The sequence below is a fragment of the Mustelus asterias genome, unplaced genomic scaffold (genome assembly GCF_964213995.1).
Source record: "Mustelus asterias unplaced genomic scaffold, sMusAst1.hap1.1 HAP1_SCAFFOLD_4027, whole genome shotgun sequence".
NCBI classification, from domain to species: Eukaryota; Metazoa; Chordata; class Chondrichthyes; order Carcharhiniformes; family Triakidae; genus Mustelus; species Mustelus asterias.
The window spans coordinates 5213-24024 of record NW_027593972.1 but is presented as its reverse complement, the minus strand read 5'-3'; the positions used below and the strand labels follow the sequence as shown (position 1 = coordinate 24024).

The 18812-nt window shown below is 44.7% G+C and overlaps 1 protein-coding gene across 1 annotated transcript; it reads right to left on the bottom strand.

The window, feature by feature from the left end:
* Window positions 1–6: 6 nt before the first annotated feature.
* LOC144490918 (protein-arginine deiminase type-2-like) lies at window positions 7–18490 on the bottom strand (the record flags this gene model as incomplete). The annotated part of the gene is made up of 10 exons (XM_078208602.1): window positions 18359–18490; window positions 17460–17570; window positions 14605–14785; window positions 13073–13145; window positions 12009–12070; window positions 8375–8492; window positions 8000–8128; window positions 6838–6995; window positions 2337–2440; window positions 7–98 (listed from the first exon to the last, which is right to left on the bottom strand). Coding segments are annotated over exons 2-10 (1009 nt in total), but the record flags the coding sequence as incomplete, so codon positions are not given.
* Between the last annotated feature and the right edge of the window lie 322 nt (window positions 18491–18812).

Genomic DNA, 18812 nt, shown 5'->3' with positions numbered 1-18812 from the left:
CATTGCGATTGACTTCCTCTGTACAAACTGTCAGCTTGCACTTTGCCTTTTCCACCACAGCTCTGAATTCCTTCACAAATTTTGCATTATCACTTAGACTGGGGCAAAAAAGAAATGAGATTCTTGAGAAGGGAGCAGCTGAATTTGTTCATACCTTAATTTTCTGTGCTCCAGGAAACACAAGCCAAGGCTGTGCGATCTGTCTTTATACTTTAACTCTTTCAGAGCTGCAAACTTGGCTGTACCCCCTGCTAAGTGGATATATCCTTCCTGAGATGAGATGCGCAGAACTGAATGCAGAACTCCAGAAGAGATATATATATATATAATTGAATAATAACTTGCACTTCTTTGTATTCAAGCTTTCTTTAGATAAAGACTAACATTTCATTAACCTTGTAAATGTTTTTGTACACGTCCACTACCTGTTAGCGATTTCTGTACATAGACCCCAAAGCTCCACTGCTCCTCAGTCCCTTGCATCTTTCCGTTTAAAAAATGACTCTGCCCTGTCTTTCTTGAGTTCGAAGTGAATGGGCACATACATCTTCACATTGAATTACTCGTGCCACAGTTTCTCCCATTTAACTAATTTATCAATGTTCCTTTTCTGCTCCCATCTATACTTACTAACTAAATAGCAGTTAATTTAGCATTTGTAGATCAATGGTCACATGGGGACGTGATGATGCGACTGCAGAAGACGTCATGTGGCAAGAATGCAGGAGTTATCCCCGGGAACGTGAGCAGAGCACAAATATTGAAGTAGCTGCAGAGCCAGTGAATAAACTACGCTTTGTCCGTGTTCTCAGTGGTCCAGATAACCCACAACATTTGTAGCAAATTTTGCCAAGTGACTCTCTACTTCCTCACTGAAGTCATTGGTTGAAAAGCTGAGGCCCTAGCACAGAACCTTGGAGGACATCACTAGTCACTTCCTGCCAATTGAAGTACATACCAATTAGCCCTATTGCCTTCTAGTTCCTGAACAATTCTCTGCTCATGATAGTCAGTTGCCTCTAATTCCATACACTCTCATTTTTGCTAATCATTTCTAGTTTGGAAGCATATCCCTTCTGGATGTTGATATAAATAATATCCGATATTTTCCGATCTATCATTTTCATACCCTCCTCAAAATTCAACTCAATTAGTTGGACATGATTTAACATTTACAAATCCATAGAAACAGTCAAAATGCTCAATCACTTGTCCTAGGGCTGCACGGTGGCACAATGGTTAGCACTGCTCCATCACAGTACTAGGGACCCGAGTTCGATTCCTGGCTCGGGTCACTGTCTGTGTGGAGTTTGCATGTTCTCCCCGCGTTTCTTCCCGGTGCTCCGGTTTCCTCCCACAGTCCGAAAGACGTGCTGGTTAGGTGGATTGGCCATGTTAAATTCTCCCTCAGTGTACCCGAACAGGCACCGGAGTGTGGCGACTAGGGGATTTTCACAGTAACTTCATTGCAGTGTGAATGTAAGCCTTACTTGTGACTAATAAATAAACTTTAACTTTAATAACAGTTTTTAGTAATGTTGCCACAAATGACATTAGACGAATAGGTATATATCTATAATCTAGACAAATCTAAATTGAGATGCAGGAATAATCAATTCAATAAAACTGCTACATAGTCAGGTATTACATTGGCTTTATCCAGCCCCTAATCCTGTGATAAAGGATTACACCCGGTCACAGATTCTGACAAAGAGTCATCTAGACTCGAAATGTTGGCTCTGTTCTCTCTCCACATGTGCTGACAGACTTGCTGGAAATTTTTCTTTTTGTTACAGACTCCTCCATAACCGCCCTAATGGCATCCCAAGTTCAGCCAACAGGAAATATACTTAGCAAAACACAATGATCAGGTTTCCACCACACCAACAGCGAAACAGTGGTTCTCATGACCAATCCGAAACATTGGGTGGGATTTTCCTCCCGCTCTGTGGTGTGTTTTGTGGCAGCACACCACTCGCTGGCAGTGGGATCTCATCCTCCCGCCATTGTCAATGGGGTTTCCCGCTGAACACACCCCTTGCTGCCGGGAAACACAGGTAAACACCAGCAAGTTTTTGGTGATTAACTCTGTTTCTGTCCAGAATTGCTACCAGCATTTTCTGTTTTTAGTTCTCATGGCTAAACCCAGTCAAACTCCTGCTGCAAGTTCAATGAATATTTGCTGAAGCTGCCAGCCGCAGTTTGGCTGAGTTTGAGCAAAAGAACCATTGTTTTCCTGTTGCTGTAGTGGAAATCTGACCATTGTGTTTCCTGAGGGAAGTTGGTGCTCCATTGACTTGGAAAATCAGTCACTTCTTTATGCAACAGCTTCATACCTGCACACAAACACTTCCTGAGGAGCCAGAGTATTAGGAGTCATAATCCATGGAGCCAAGTAGAATACAACGTGTTCTGTGAAAATGGGAGCATGTCCAACAATCTGGAAAAAATGTTTAAAAAGTGATACGCTTACAGAAACATTTTTATGGATTTATATTTGCATTGTCTGTACAGGAGGGGAGGAAGGGAGGAATAGCAAGAGTGATACGGGATTCTATAGTCAGGGGATCAGATAGGCTGTTAACGTGACTCCAGGTTGGTCTGTTGCCTCCTTGGTATCAGGGCTCGAGAGGTCACTGAACAGCTGCAGGGCGTCCTGAAAGGGGAGGGTAATTAGGCAGAGTTCATGGTACATATTGGCACCAATGAGATAAGTAGAAAAAGGGATGAGGTCTTGCATCAATAATTCAGGGAGCTAGGCAGTAGACTAAAAAGCAGGAGTGATCTCTGGATTACTCCTAGTGCTAAGTGCTAGCGAGCACAGAAATAGGAGAATATTGTAGATTAATATGTGACTTAAGTGTTGATGCAGGAGGGAGGGTTTTAGATTCCTGGATCACTGACACCCGGGCCTAGTGCTTTGGGCCCCATGGAGGCTTGAGGAGGTAGATCCCCTTACTATTGGCCCCTCTTCAGCTGACAGGCTGTACAGGAAGGGACCATCAAGGGTCGACCTCGCCACTCTCCACCAGGATGAGGTGGCTGGACTGCCCCCCTCTAGCCCTGGCAGACTTGAAGATCACCCCTGGCATGGTGATTTCAGGCAGCCCTTTGATCAATTTCTGCATTCCTGCCTGTCAGCTCTGCAAATTCTGAAGTGGCCAGAACTTAATTCCATGCCCCCTGGTCACCTGGCAGGATCTTAAATCATTGCAGCATTCCATTCTGGAGCAGGGATTTTCCTTTCTCCCTGTCAGAAGCTGCAGGTGGGAGCAGACTCTTATGAAGTCCTCCTACAGCGAGATGATGTCAATTTCACCTGGGGGGGTGGGGGAGTTCCAGTCTGCCCAGCTGTGCACTCAACCTCAATGAATACACACAGCTTTGACTTGAAGTTGTTGAGGCTTCCCAGCAAGCATAAATCATTGAAACCCTCTCCATTGCATTTGAAACCTTTGATCTGTAACAAGATCAATGTGCAGTGCCTCATAAAAGATTCAATTGTCAGATCAAGGGATTTTTATCATCCTCCAGCCACTTGTGTTTATTTTGATTTCCCTTCATGGTTGACTGTACCTCAAGTACCCCATTGATCCTGACTGCAACGTAGACCAAGGTCAGAATTCTCCCCAAAATGTTTCAAAGTGTCATAACGGCAAGAATAATGATGTGATCCATGCTGGTCTCTCTCACCACAATCCACAGACAGTGCACTGAAAGAGCCTCCACGTGAACCATGCTGTTATGGAGTCTCCAGGCGTGTGACTTGACTGAGGTAGCTGCAGCTATGCGCCGTTAACAAGGGGGAGCTGTATTTAAACACTCTCCTACACTCACAGCCAGTCACATCAGGAAGATGGCAGCACGCAGACCAGCCCCAGGGTTTACGGAGGGGGAGCTTGGACAGCTGCTGGACATCATGGAAGAGAGGCAGGCCATCCTGTACCTCCAGGAGGGAAGATGACCCAGATGTAGGAACTCCAATGCGGCCTAGGAAGCGGTGGCTATGGCAGGCGATGCCCATGGCCTGACAAGCAGGACCGGTGGTCAACACTGGAAGATGATAAATGACCTAATTCAGGCTGCAAGGATGAGTCTGTCTCATCCTGGCATCAGCCCCCTCACACCTGGAATGTCCACCTCAACCCACTCCCTGACACCCCACAGCTGTCCAGCACCAGACCCTCCCAGCATCCTTCTCAAATCCCTCTGGCTTCCCACATCACAACCCCTACCTGGCAAGGCATAGTGCTGAGCTATGCCACCCATTCCTGCTGTGCCCGCCAGCCATCAAGCCCTCAATCATCCCCTTATGTCTCCGCAGGAGAAGATGGCACATAACCGAAGAGAGTGGGAGAAGACAGGCGGTGGAATGTCCGAGTTGTGTCTCCTGACTTACTTTGAAGAACGAGCGATGAATCTCACAGGGGAGCCACCTTAGTGGGCTGTGAGCAACAGTGATGTTGGTGTGCATCACGGAAGTGGGGATCCACAAAACCTTCATCTATGTAGACCTTTTTCAAGTTAGTCCCAAGTTGCCCACATACTCGTCCCACCCTAACACTTACCCATGTCTCTTCTCTTGCAGGAGCAACACAGGATAAGACTAGGTTCTCAAGAGTCAGCCTGCCCCTCCCCAACTTCCAGAGCTCACTTCAGGTGCCCTTCCGTCCCATTGAGTGTCCCAAAGGCCCCCTGCATCTGCAGCATGCCAGCAGTGGGAGCGAAGCCTGCAACCCAGACATCTTGTTGGGCCTGGCCCAGGGTTAAATGGATGCCCTACCCTGCCCAGGTGATGATGGTGGGTTGCCTCACATCCTTTAAAAAAGTACCTGGATGAGAACTTGGCACATTATAACATTTAAAGCTTTGGCCGAATGTTGGCAAATGGGATTAGGTAGGTCAGGATTTTCTCTCGTATCAGTGTAGACTCAATGGGCCGAAAGGCCTCTTCCGCACAGTGTGATTCTGTGATTGTGCGATATTTCACTTTCTAGCCATATTCCCTCACTTAACTTCGTGCAATTTGGTACCATGAAATTTAAGATTTTGTTTCACATGGCAGGAAACCCATGTACTAATGTTGGGAGATAGTGGGAAGGGATTTCCATTCAATTTGCATTTATTTAGCGCCTTTAACAAAGCACTTCATAGCCAATTGAATACTTCTTAATAACTTGGAGATTTGCTCGGGCCTTCTGTTGTTAGTTTTGTTCAAAGTACTGCTTTTCTTTGGGATCTGGATTCCCTCTATTATAACAAAAAGGCAGATGAGGAAGAGGCTAGATTGAAAGCTAGTGGAGTGAAACATCACAAAATACATCTTTCCCTGACAGGCACATACCCACACACCAGGGTTTACAGAACAACAAAATCTTATTTAGATATTTAAGTCAATGCCTCAGAAGGCAGGCTACCCCTCAACGACTCACAAAGCCCACAAGCCACTTTTACAGGAAAACAGCGATGTTTGCATTGGTCAAAGCCACCACTGCCATGAATTTCTTCATAACTGGACCTGTCCAAGTCTCATCAAGTCATGAAAGGAAAATGGTAAAACTGATATCTTTCCCAATTAATTCAACAAAGAGAGATAGTTATCCAGTTCTATTGAAGGCCAGGATTCTCACAGATGGAAGGACCACTTGACAGAATACATGTGCCACTCAAGTCCCACGTGATAATGGCCACCTCAACCTCACCATCCTAACTTGATGATCAGGAAAGGCTTTCACCTTTACTAGCACACAGTTAGTACACAAAGCCAATCTCCTTATCCCGCATTTTGAGTGCCAAATGCACAAGAAGCTGTCTTGGTGAGGGCTATCTGAAATTATGGTTTATGACTTCATTAAGGCTTCTGCAACAGTGGCTTCAGCAGATTAATGAGGCTTGTGCCATGGTCAAGAGGTTTTTTTAAAATTAGTGTCACAAGTAGGTTACGTTAACACTGCAATTAAGCTATTGTGAAAATCCTCTAGTCGCCACACTCCAACGCCTGTTCAGGTACACCGAGGGAGAATTTAGCATAGCCAATGCACCTAACTAGCACATCGTTTGGACTGAGGGAGGAAACCGGAGCACCTGGAGGAAACCCACACAGACAGCAGGGAGAGCGTGCAGACTCCGCACTGACAATGATCCAAGGCTGGAATCGAACATGGGTCCCTGGTGCTGCGAGACAGCAATGCTAACCAGTGTGCCATTCCTTAAAGTGCAGTAAAGCAGACAATGGATATCTTTCAAGTTCATAATAGATGCCTGGATAATGCCCTGCAATAGAGCCTAGCTAGAATTCAAAGATTCTTATAGCATGATGCACACAACACAACGTCATGATGGTGGTTAATGCTTCCTGTTTCCAGAAACTGTAAGATAATAATGATGGAGTGTGGATGGATTTTCTACTTTCTTGCAGCACAAGGAGGGCGCACAGGTGGGTGAGGACATGCAATAGTAACCAGAGAAAGACAAGCACAACTGTCAGCTCAGTTATCTCAAGGAATAACAGTTGACACAACCAATAAAGTCACTTCACAGTGTTAACACCTGCTTGCAGTGCCCTCTACAAATCCCTTCACTGTCAAAGACATTCTGCCTACTTCTTATACAAGACAGAGGTTTACATTTATTATTTACTGTTATTATCCAAAGCCCCCCGAAGTTGAAAGCATGCACAAGAATGAATTTAATATCTTATGTTTCTTTGACTTTCTTTTGAATGACGAGACAAGGCAGCTAAAATCTTGCAAAAGTTATCAATTCAACTATTGCAACCCAATGATGCAAAAATTTCACCATTCAAAGAGTAGAACTGGAATCAGGTTAGAATTTTACCATTGGTTCTAGCAGGCTAAGGTTGAAGGTCACCAAGCTTCCAATCGCCTCATCTGGAAATTTGAGCCCTTCAATGAAGAAATTATATTCATTGTTCCCTTTTGTATAATCCATAACTGAGGACAGCATCGTTGTACCCAGGACTTTTGTCATTTTTGCTGCAGTGTGCAAAAAGAAAATGAAAATGATGCAATGACAATTTAATGAGATCTTGAATAAGAGAAAAGCAAAATACTGACAAAGGGTCATCTCGACGCGAAACACTGGCTCTACCCTCTCCCCACAGACCTGCTGAGATTTTCCAGCATTTTCTATTTTTGTCTTGAATAAGAGAATGTGTCAGGCAATGAGAAGAGTGAGAAAGAAACAAGTTGAGAGCTGGTATGACGTTCAAAGTATCTCGTGATGATTTTTATTCTATGTAGCTTTAATTTAGAAAGTTGAGAGACTAGAATGAGTGGCCTAAACCCATAATTGATAACTGCACCAGAGTGGCAAGAAAATAGAAAGCGAGACAAATCAGGAGTGATGTGTTGTCAAACTTGGGTTTTTCTTTAAGTTACCAGAGAAAGAGGTGATGGACATTAATGAAAATCTACACCTTCTGGAGAACATCAGACAACTAGGTCGGGATTTTCAATCGCTGGTGACATCATGAAGGAGTGCAGACACAGTTTGAAAATTGTGGACAAGGGAGGCTGAAAAGGGAAGTTTCAAATTGAAATCATTGAACAGTATGGTACGCATAAGTTCACAGCTGCTGGATTCAAAGTGGGCAGAAGCTGAAGGGTTTTTTTGTTTAAAAAATGTCAGGAGCTGGGGATCTTGTGCTGACTTCTGCATTTTATCTTCCATTTGGCCTTTTGACCATTTTTGTACTCAGTAATGAAGCTGGCTCTCCGAGGTACTGCCTGTTCCTTTCTGCAAAGCAGTGGCAGGCTTCTGCAAGGCTGCCTTTGCTGCTCGTGCTCTGCAGGCAGCTCACACTCCCTGGTTATGTTTGGTACCACTTAATTGGGCACTGAGCTCACCACCAGCTCAATTAGGGAATTTATATTTTATGATAATATCACATGAGTGACACAGTCACGAAACAAAGTCAGGAGCTGAAAATTAGCCAACAATCGAGACCTTGACTTGAAAATCAAGGTCACAGACTCACTTAGATCATGTCGAAAGACTTGTACTTTGTTTCTATCAGAAGCTGAAATGTACAGCTGGAGTTTGTAGTCAGATGGCAGAAATTTGGGTCCTTCTGTTCTTAGGATCATTTGAGACATATCAGCAAGGTCTGAAAAGAAGAAACATCCACAGATGACAATAGAGTAATGGGGGTAGCTACATTTTTAAGATGAACAATGGGTCAACCAACCAGAAATATTTACTTTTCTTTGCATGGTTTTAGTCACCTCCCAAAAAGTTTTTATTATTGTTTTTAAGCAATAGCATCTCAACTTTCATGTACTCATTAAGAATTGATTCCAGTCTGAGTACGTATGACTCAGCCAGCAGTATGTCAATACATTTTACTTGTCACCTTCAAAGATGGGAACTGTTTCATCACTTCTGTCAGATTTTGCAGTTGTGTGTGCCTCCATGTCACAGTTCACAAGAAGAACAGCTCCATGTCCGTTAGGACCCCATTTCCAAGAACCCTGGTAAAGAAAGGTAAAATAAATTACTTGCATTGCTATAAGTACCTTTAACTTAGCAAAAAGTATTTGAGTCACTTCATTGGAGAAAACAAACAATGAGACATTGATGGAGATATTGGGAGAAGTAATTTAAAGCTTCTTCAAAGCAAGAAGTCCCTAATTAAGTATGCAACTTATGTTCGAAGCAATAAAAGCACCTTCTAATGGGCTGATATGATTGAGGGTAAGAAAGAGCTGCTACGATGTTTATGACATTGCAGCTAACTGAAGGAGCCACTATGGGCCCTATTTTACCATTTTGGTTCTAAGTGCTGAGCGGACTTGAAACTGGGAGTGTTTCAGATCTGACTTTTAGACCCATTCTCAGGCGCCCCCATTCGTACTTTGCCTGCAAAAATATCAGCGATTCCGAATCGTGCTGCACAAGCCTATGGGCAGGGCTTAATGCACCGAAAATCCTGCCGCTCCAATAGGCACCTCCAACTGCGCATGCGCAGAAAAAAAAAGATAGAATAACGCTCCCCTGCCACATCCCTCCTGGACCAGATAATGCCTCCCCCGGCCTCCACAGACATTGCCCCACCGCCCACAACATTACTGACCCCCTTATCCCCCCACTCCCCAGACCAATCGCGGGCCCCTCCCCCTTCCTCACTTCTCCCTCAGCTACTGGAGATGCAGCAACAGAGCCAGGGGATGCAAGAGGGGCTGAGGGCCACACTGGACCAACTGCAATCTCTGATCCCTCCTTCTCCTGCGCCCCCCCACCTCCCCCTGCCTCTGGGCGAATGGCGGCCACCTCCTGCCTCTGGTGGTCGTCTCCTTCTACTCCTGCAAGTGATAAGGCCTGGGCCTCCTGTGCCCACAATTCTTCCTCCAGCTCCTCCTCCTTCTCCTCAACTCAACCAGCAACCAAAAGAACAGCAAGATTGATCGGTTGCATCGCAAAAGCCATCTCGTCACTCTGAAGGGGGTGGGCTGGGGGGGGGGGGTGACTGAGGTTAGAGATGGAGAGGAACACATGTAGAGGTTAAGGAATGCTGCTTGCCTCTAGCCCATCAACAGTCACTGTCCATACCACCCCCCCCCCCCCCCGCAATTCCTCCAGCCTCATGCTCCCCAAAATCACAGCCCTCCCTCCCCCCGCCAAAATCACAGCTCCTTGAAAGGTTGAGAGGCTGCAGCAGTGCAATTTGCAAGGGCTTTGTGCATATCCTTCAGCTGGAAGAGTGCTCAGTGCACTAGGACACAGCAGCACCACGAGACCCGAGGTCAGTGCTGAGACCCGGGTCCGTGCTGCAAGTTGGATATCGGAGACCCTGCTGAGCAACAGCCCCCCACACATTCGCAGAGCTGCCACCGACTCGAGAAAGAAAGTGGCCACAACGAAAGGACACTCGTGAGCAGTAGAGAGCCGTCAGACACTACGCACTAACCTCCTCACTAATGGAGCACGTAAAATCTTATGGAGCATATCCGATTCCGGATTGGCAAATGTGGAAGTACTGATAAATTTGGGCATGCAACCCATTAAGTCAATTTAAATGCAGTTAAATGGCCGGTGTGCCTGTTTCGGGCGCGGTCCTGATTGCGTCCATTTTCGGGCCTTGACAAAGGGGGAACCGGCGTGGAGGCAGGCACTAATCGCACTACTCACATCACACCTGACTTTACCTGATATCCACTCCATCTGACGAAGGAGCTGTGCTCCGAAAGCTTATGGTATTTGCGACCAAATAAACCTGTTGGACTTTAACCTGGTGTTGCGAGACTTCTTACTTAGCTTTTATTAACAGGGGGTTGGAGTTTAAGAGCAACTGTACATGACCTTGGTGAGACCACATTTGGAATATTGTGTGCAGTTCTGGTCACCTCACTAAAAGAAGGATATGGAAGCGCTGGAAAGAGTGCAGAGGAGATTTACCAGGATGCTGCCTGGTTTGGAGGGTAGGTCTTATGAGGAAAGGTTGAGGGAGCTAGGGCTGTTCTCTCTGGAGCGGAGGAGGCTGAGGGGAGACTTAATAGAGGTTCATAAAATGATGAAGGGGATAGATAGAGTGAACATTCAAAGACTATTTCCTCGGGTGGATGGAGCTATTACAAGGGGGTATAACTATAGGGTTCGTGGTGGGAGATATAGGAAGGATATCAGAGGTAGGTTCTTTACGCAGAGAGTGGTTGGGGTGTGGAATGGACTGCCTGCAGTGATAGTGGAGTCAGACACTTTAGGAACATTTAAGCGGTTATTGGATAGGCACATGGAGCACACCAGGATGATAGGGAGTGGGGTAGTTTGATCTTGGTTTCAGATAAAGCTCGGCACAACATCGTGGGCCGAAGGGCCTGTTCTGTGCTGTACTGTTCTATGACCTCATCCAGGCAGCAAGGGTGAGTGTTCCACCCCATCTAGCATCTTCCCCCAAATCACACCTAGATACGTCACCCTGCATGCTTCCAGCCCCTGACCCCTAAGCAGACTCCTACTCTGCAAGAGTCACGCTATCATTTTCTTCATGGCTCCTTTTGTCCCCACAGGAGAAGAATGCCTATAACTGCCAGGAGAAGGCAAGGCAGGGGGGTGGTGAGCCCAACCTCCAAGTCCTCACCCCCTTTGGGGAGCAGGTGCTGCAACTGTCAGGGGAGGAAGACATCCGGGCCATCAGCGACAGCATGGTAGGGCTGGAGTCAAGAAGTGAGCATCTGTCAATCCTCCACTCAATTTGAGTCAATTACTATGGGGCATAGATGTAAGGTGCGAGAGGCAAGGTTTGAAGAAGATGTATGAGGCTTTTTTTAAAAATAGACAGAGGGTGGTGGGTGCCTGGAACTCTCTGCTGGAGGTGGTAGTGGAAGCAGATACGATAGTGACTTTTAAGGGGCGTCTTGACAAATCATGAATGGTATGGGAATAGAGGGATGTGGTCCCTGGAAGGGTAGGAGATTTTAATTCAGATGGACAGTATGGTCGGTGCAGGCTTGGAAGCCCGAAGAGCCTGTTCCAATGCTGTAATTTTCTTTGTTCTATGTTCAATGGAAAAATGTCAAGCAAGCTTCATGCATCACAGATTCCTCTCCCTCCCTTGCACTGAACTTTGTGTCCTGTGTTTCAGGAAGGGACCCAGATGCTCCGGGACCATTTGGCATCGCGGCCCCTGCCCATCCAGCCCCTTACAGCTCCGAGACTCCTTGGAGGAAGCTGATGAAGGGAGCACTAAACTCTAGAATTCCCTCCTTAAAAAACATTCCTATCTCTCTGTTCATTTAAGTCACTCATTAAAACTTACCTCTTTGACCAAGTTTTTGGTCACTTACATCTCTGTCAAATTTTCATTGATAATCCTGTGAAGTACCTCAGGATGCTTTGCTATATTAAAGACGCTATATAAATGCAACTTGTTCTTGTTTTCTGTTGTTCTCCAGCTCTTCCACCAACATTACAGTAAAAAGGCAGAATTCCATGGGATTCACCCCAAGTGTTTTCTAAAACTTAAATTGTACAGTTTTCCGTTTAATCACCTTATTTGGATTATTCTTCTCAACTTTACCATCACGATCTGCATCCACATCCAAGGATATGTCTGTTAAAGAAGGGATACAGGGATTAACAAGCAATTGGGGACGGGGTGCTAATTGACATGGGAAAAATATGACATGGAGGAATCATCCAGTCAAAGTGGATGAAAGCATTTTAATCTTGTGCACAAAAGTAATTGCTGTCAGGAGCTAAGGGTAGCCATAGTGTAAGATTCAGTGTTTCCCTTGAACTAGAGTGTGTTCTGAAGGGTTGGTTACACAAATCTTTTTGGAGTGTGTTAGTGATCACAATGCTCAGTGAAGAAAAGGGAGAAAGTGTTACCCTCCCTCCCCTGGTCAGGTCATTCAACATTTTTGCTGATTTTGTATGCAGCTCTTTGGAGAGACAAATGTGGGATTCAGTTCCAGTGACAACTGCCTCCGAGTGGCTAGACTAATCATTTTGACAACTTTCCTGCAAAAGACAGCCACTGAACTATTGCACCTTGGGGTTATTGCTGGACTAGTAATCCAGAGGCCAAGGTCTAGAGACACGAGCTCAAATCCCACCACAGCTGCTAGGGAATTTCATGGGTTGTCCTTTGTTAAATATTCTTGAATACCTGGCAGAGTGAAACCATGACCATGAAGGTGGTTCATCCAGGATGAGGCTAGTCAATTGCACTTTGGGTGTGCAGGATACTTGACTGATAAGTTTGTGACAGGCATCCTTGTAAAATGGCACAGTCATGAAACCTATCCAGTTAAGCTAGTTAACAGTCAACTGACTGAGCTGAAAATGGCCTCAGCTCCTGCAACTGCAGCTTTCAGCCAGAATTAATTTATTGAAGGCTGCATTGTAGTTTCCATGCATCCAGCATATCCTCCTTACCTAATTCAGGTTTAGACTAATCACTATTGAATAAGATGACACACAAGATTCTGTGTACAAGTACCCTTCCTGCCTTCTCCCAAATACAATTTTGTTCTCACTGACATAAAAGCAGTGCAACTCATCACATGGAATTTCTCGATCGGTCTCTTGAATCCAAGTGCCAATTACTTACAGACAGCAGTGAGCTGGAGGATAATCTTGTCAATTGGTTTATCCAACTTGTCTCCATAAAAGATAATAGTAACCTAGAGGAAGAGATCAGACTACAGATTGGAAACAATGCAGGTGTATTAAAATGAGACAAGTAGAATCAGCCACCAATTACATACTGTTTCCAATTTACCTTGCCACTGAAATCAATTGAAGAAAGGGGAAAGAGATATGTCATCTAATCATAAACCAGTTAATTGTGCCTCAGTTGTGACTAAACCTCTAGAATCATAATGCAGGATGAAATTAGTTCTATTAATAAGATTTAGCATGAAAAATATTAAAGTATTAAAGGGAGTGGAGTGGAGTGTTGTGGGTTCACTGTGACCTTCCACTCTGTCTCTTAAAATTAATCTTCTGCTCCTGAAGAATAAAGGCAAGCAGTTGAAATGTTTGCTCAGGCTGATTAACACAGAGATTGCTGCGAGTATTTTTCTTCCATGACTACCTTTATACCAGCCAATATGGGGATTAGTTCTAAATGATAGGACGCTTAATGGGTTCTCACAAAGGGCATCATATAATGCCCTCCCCGAGGCATGTTTGATCATGGAGGAGCATTTAGTCAGATGGGAACGTGGCAGTTACAGACCCACTGCCACTCTGCCTCTGCCCTGTATAAGTCTGGGTTGGGTAGGCTAGAATTCCTGCCCCACTGCCAATTGAGATTCTTAAGTAGGCAATTAACACAACCATTAATGCAAACATGTGAATAGCTGAGGGGAAGAGAGTTGAAAAATGGAAGGACATAAACCAGTTTAGTTGGCCGCACTGATGGACCCTGATTTGCAAACATGACCCGAGCTGTCTGTTGTATGTCACTTTAGTTTCCCCATCACTCTTCCAGTCTATCCAGTCTCTATCATTACCCTTCCACACTCTTTCAGTAAAATCCAGTGCAAGCTGGAGGCACAGAACCTTTGCACTGAATGCTTTGCAATCCTCCAACCTTAATACTAACTTTAATCATTTCAAACATTAACCAGCCCCCCCACATTGGTACAATTTTGTCTTTTTAAAAGCATTTAGACAGTTACATGGGTAGGATGGCTATCGAGGGATATGGGCCAAACACAGGCAATTGGGACTAGCTTAGTCGTTTAAAAAAAATGTTGACATGGAGAAGTTGGGCCGAAGGGCCTATTTCCATGCTATAAACCTCTATGACTCTATGGTAGAAAGAACTGATGATGTGGGAGGAATTAACTGGTTTGCCTCAGAGTAGGGTAGGGGGTCCACCTGTCAGGACATCATGCCAAAACTGTCACTCTGCACTTTTTCACCTCCTAACCTCTTCCACAGTTTTTCATCCTTCCATTTACACCTGCCTCATCCCCACCTGCTTACACATTTATAGTAAGAAGTCTCACAACACCAGGTTAAAGTCGCCATACACATCTATACATCAGACATGTCTCTAATATTTCTCTTTAGGTCCCTATCGTCTCATGATGATATCACTGCTGTCATTGTAACATCTTTTGTTTACATTACCTTGTTATCATTGAGATCATTGCTTATTTTTTCCATTGTGACCACAAGCAAAGTCCCATTGTTGAGGGTCCATCTTTTTGCATCATCAGCTGCAACAGTTATATTGTGTAGATCTGAAATGGAACATTTGACGCCAGGACTGCAGCGAACTTCAAATGACTGGGATCCAAGAGGTGCTGGCCTGGAGGAAGATAAAATATTTAAGTGGAGATAGTCAATTGCTTCAAAAACAAGAGAATGTCATGAGGATGGAAGTCCTCCTTTAGGTACAAGCTGCCCAAAGAATTGTATTGCCAACAATCCCCAAACCACAACAAGGACTGGACTGTTTTGCATATGGATTGGGCAAAACCATCACTGGTAACATACCAGCAGCGACAGGAGGCACCTTTAATTGGCTGTTAATTAACCATTTAAGGGTCTCAAATAGCCCAAGACTGGGTGGGCCGCCCATCACCTATACTGCTCCTGATATAAAAAAATCATGGGCTGCACCTTGATGGCTAAGCCAACATTTATTGCTCATCCCTAATTGTACTTGAGAAGATGGTGAACTGCCTTCTTGAACATCTGCAGTTCATGTGCTGTCGGAACATGGTAAGAAGTTTAACCTGGTGTTGTTAAAGTCCAACAGGTTTATTTGCTACCAAATAAACCTGTTGGACTTTAACCTGGCGTTGTTAAATTTCTTACTGTGTTTACCCCAGTCCAACGCCGGCATCTCCACATCACTGTAGGAACATGCACAGTCCCCATAGAAAGGGAGTTCCAGGATTTTGACCCAGCAACATACCAACTGAACCTTTTGAATAGTTTGACTGGATTATCCCTCAAAAATGCAAGGGAATAGATATCAATTTTATGCAATTGTTGGGTTCCTATGACACAGGAGAAGCCCAAAGCTATATACGTATTTTTTTAAAACTAGGCGGCACGATGACACATGGTTAGCACTGCTGCCGCAACCCAGACTTATACAGGGCAGAGGCAGAGTGGCAGTGGGTCTGTAGCTGCCACGAGAATGCCGGCGCGAACCAACCAGCTCACTCCGTTCATCGGTCGGCAGGGCACAACAGTAAGATTGCCCCCAGAGAGTCCATTGTGCAGCAGCACCATTCATAGAATCATAGAAACCCTACAGTGCAGAAGGAGGCAATTCGGCCCATCGAGTCTGCACCGACCACAATCCCACCCAGGCCCTACCCCCACATATTTACCCGCTAATCCCTCTAACCTACGCATCTCAGGACTCTAAGGGGCAATTTTTAACCTGGCCAATCAACCTAACCCGCACATCTTTGGACTGTGGGAGGAAACCGGAGCACCCGGAGGAAACCCACGCAAACACGAGGAGAATGTGCAAACTCCACACAGACAGTGACCCGAGCCGGGAATCGAACCCGGGACCCTGGAGCTGTGAAGCAGCAGTGCTAACCACTGTGCTACCGTGCCGCCCATTTAAAGGGTTTCTCTTACACTGAAAATATCTAAATACCTCATGCGATTGCCCATTGTAAATGTTCCCATTCCTACCTGTTATTTTCTTCTGGTAATGCCTATGATGCTTTTAATAGTAATTTCCCATTAATGCTGCAATCTTGAAATGCTTTACGTGCAGCTTTGAGGTTCTCTGCAGTTGTTAGAGGTTTTGGCCACCAGGTGTCATCATGAAATCATTTAGATTGGTTATTTCTTCTGGACTATTTGTATTAGATCCTATTGTTTTTAAAGTACGACAAAAACCATATATATATATATATATATACACACGCACATACTTTAATTGGCTCTATTATCTCTCCACAGATGCTGTCAGACCTGCTGAGATTTTCCAGCATTTTCTGTTTCAGATTCCAGCATCCGCAGTATTTTGATTTCTCTTATTGTAGAAGAGTACTATCCCTTCAGCTTCTCAGCCTTTATAAGTAGGAAATTCTGAAGGATACACATTGCACATGGGGGCACAAGAGCAAGAATGGTCTTAGTAAAGACAAGTCCTTCAATGTCAGTGGCATTTGAAGGCAGAGTGTTGTTTGATCAGAGTATGCATATGTACTGCAGTATCAATTTTCAAGTCAAACCAAATTGTGACCAAATGCCCTTTTCAACTAACAAGCCAGCACAGAGGTTTAGGTAAGGATTTCTCTGGTATGGGGCCTCATGAAGCGATCAGGAATACATAACAGGCCAGAATTCGAGCAACGCAGATATCTCCGAGGGTTATGGGGCTTGAGCTGTTTGCAGAGATTGGGAGGGATGAGGTCACAGAAAAGTTTGAAAAAAAAATGGGCATTTTAGAATTGAGATGTTGCTGGATTTGGGAGCCAATGCAGGTCAACAAGCACAGGGCGATAGGTGAATAGAACATGTTTGAACTAGAATAGGGACAGCGGAGGGTTGGATGAGCTCAGATTCATAAGGGTGGTGACTGGACAAGAGAGCATTGGAATAGTCATGCCCATACATGTATGAAGGATTCAACAACAGGTGCAATGACACTACTTTTACAAGATTAGCGAGCGAAACCTGGCCCCTCTGCTTCAGCGATACTCAGCATTCTCCGTGAATCCTGTCATTGCAATTCACCCTCACCAGCAGCAGCCTAAAGACACCCACTCAAGAGGGGACTTAGTTAGAGGCAGAGGGGAGTACATTTGGTGACACACAAAACAGAAGTCCAGGAGGAACTGAGAATAGAAAATGCAGCAGCAAATGGGAAATTATTACACTGGCCGTGCAGCTTCAGAGTTCAGATTTCAGAGTCCAGCATTTGCAAGAAGGTATTTGAAGAACACGAAACATATGTACAAAGAGCAGTTAGTAAGAGAGAAAAGTAAATCAGATTAGCAACATACTTGTAAACGTCGATGTTGAGCACAGTTCCCAGCACATAAATGACCTGATTGGGTTTTCCACATTCCAGGCGGAGGGTCCTTTGCTTGGACATCGTGAAGGCTTACAGCTCTCTGCAGAATAAGAGTCAGTGATTTAGCTCAGATAGAAGCTTATCTGCAGACACCCACTGCCCTGCTTACAATAACACAGTCTCTCTTCATCTGTCGTCGGGTGTAAAACAAATCTATAATTTAGCATAATCAATAGCTCACTCATCTCTCTCACATCTATCTGTAATATTAATATATTTAGGAATTCGTCATCCAACAAATTGCCTAATCTGTTTAATCAGAACTCTGTTCCTATAATATTTACTTATGTCCCGTAACCTGTTTGTAAGGAACCGTTAAAGGAAATCACAATTGTCCCATATATCCAGTACTTCCCCAATGATTAAAACCTCCTCTCAGAGATTTTAATCCGTCAACAATAGATCTGCTTTAGGAAAAATAACCCCAATTAAACCCCAATAAAAGTCCTCACTGGAATTAGTGTCACTTTGTGACTCCTATGTGCTTAAAACAAGTCAAAATTTTTATTTCCCTTACATGACGCTCATGATGAATTTATATTTTACTAATCTTCTTAGTTTGGTTTTACTACAGACCTACAACGACCTGAGTTCATATCCCGGAACTGGGATTATCCTGCATGCGCACATTGTAATTCATATAAGTAATAACTTGTAAAGGACACGGAGACAGTGAATTATTTTCTATATAACTCTTAGCTGTTGAGAAAATGACTTTAACAAGATCCTGCCTTTCCTATCCCTCTGCCCATTACCTGACACAGGTAATGTACATTTTTCTTAAGAACTGATTGGAAACCTGATGCTTCTCTAATCTGCTTCACTTACAAATATCTCTGTAATTGTAGACAGCTGCTTCTCGTCTTGAATGGACTCTATCTTCTCAGAAGGATTATCATAAATGCACAAATCTCAACCACACCCATCCGGTCAAATTACAAAACGCGGTAGCATAACCAAGTATTTGGAGATATTTCAGAAAGTGTTGCGAAACTAACTCATTTGTTCTTTCAAAAAATTTTGACCCCGGACCCCCTTGCACATGGCTCCCTCATCGCCCCGGAACGACTGACTGACATGACCCTCTCCCCCCCCCGCCACAAATTCCCCACAGCAAATCCCCCCAATCCACCCCCTCTTTCCACCCCCTCTTCCCCCCCCCAATTCACCCCCTCTTCCCCCCCCCCAATCCACCCCCTCTTCCCCCCCAAACCATCCCCTCTCCCCCCCAATCCACCCCCTCACCCCCCCCCAATCCACCCCCTTCCCCCCAATCCACACC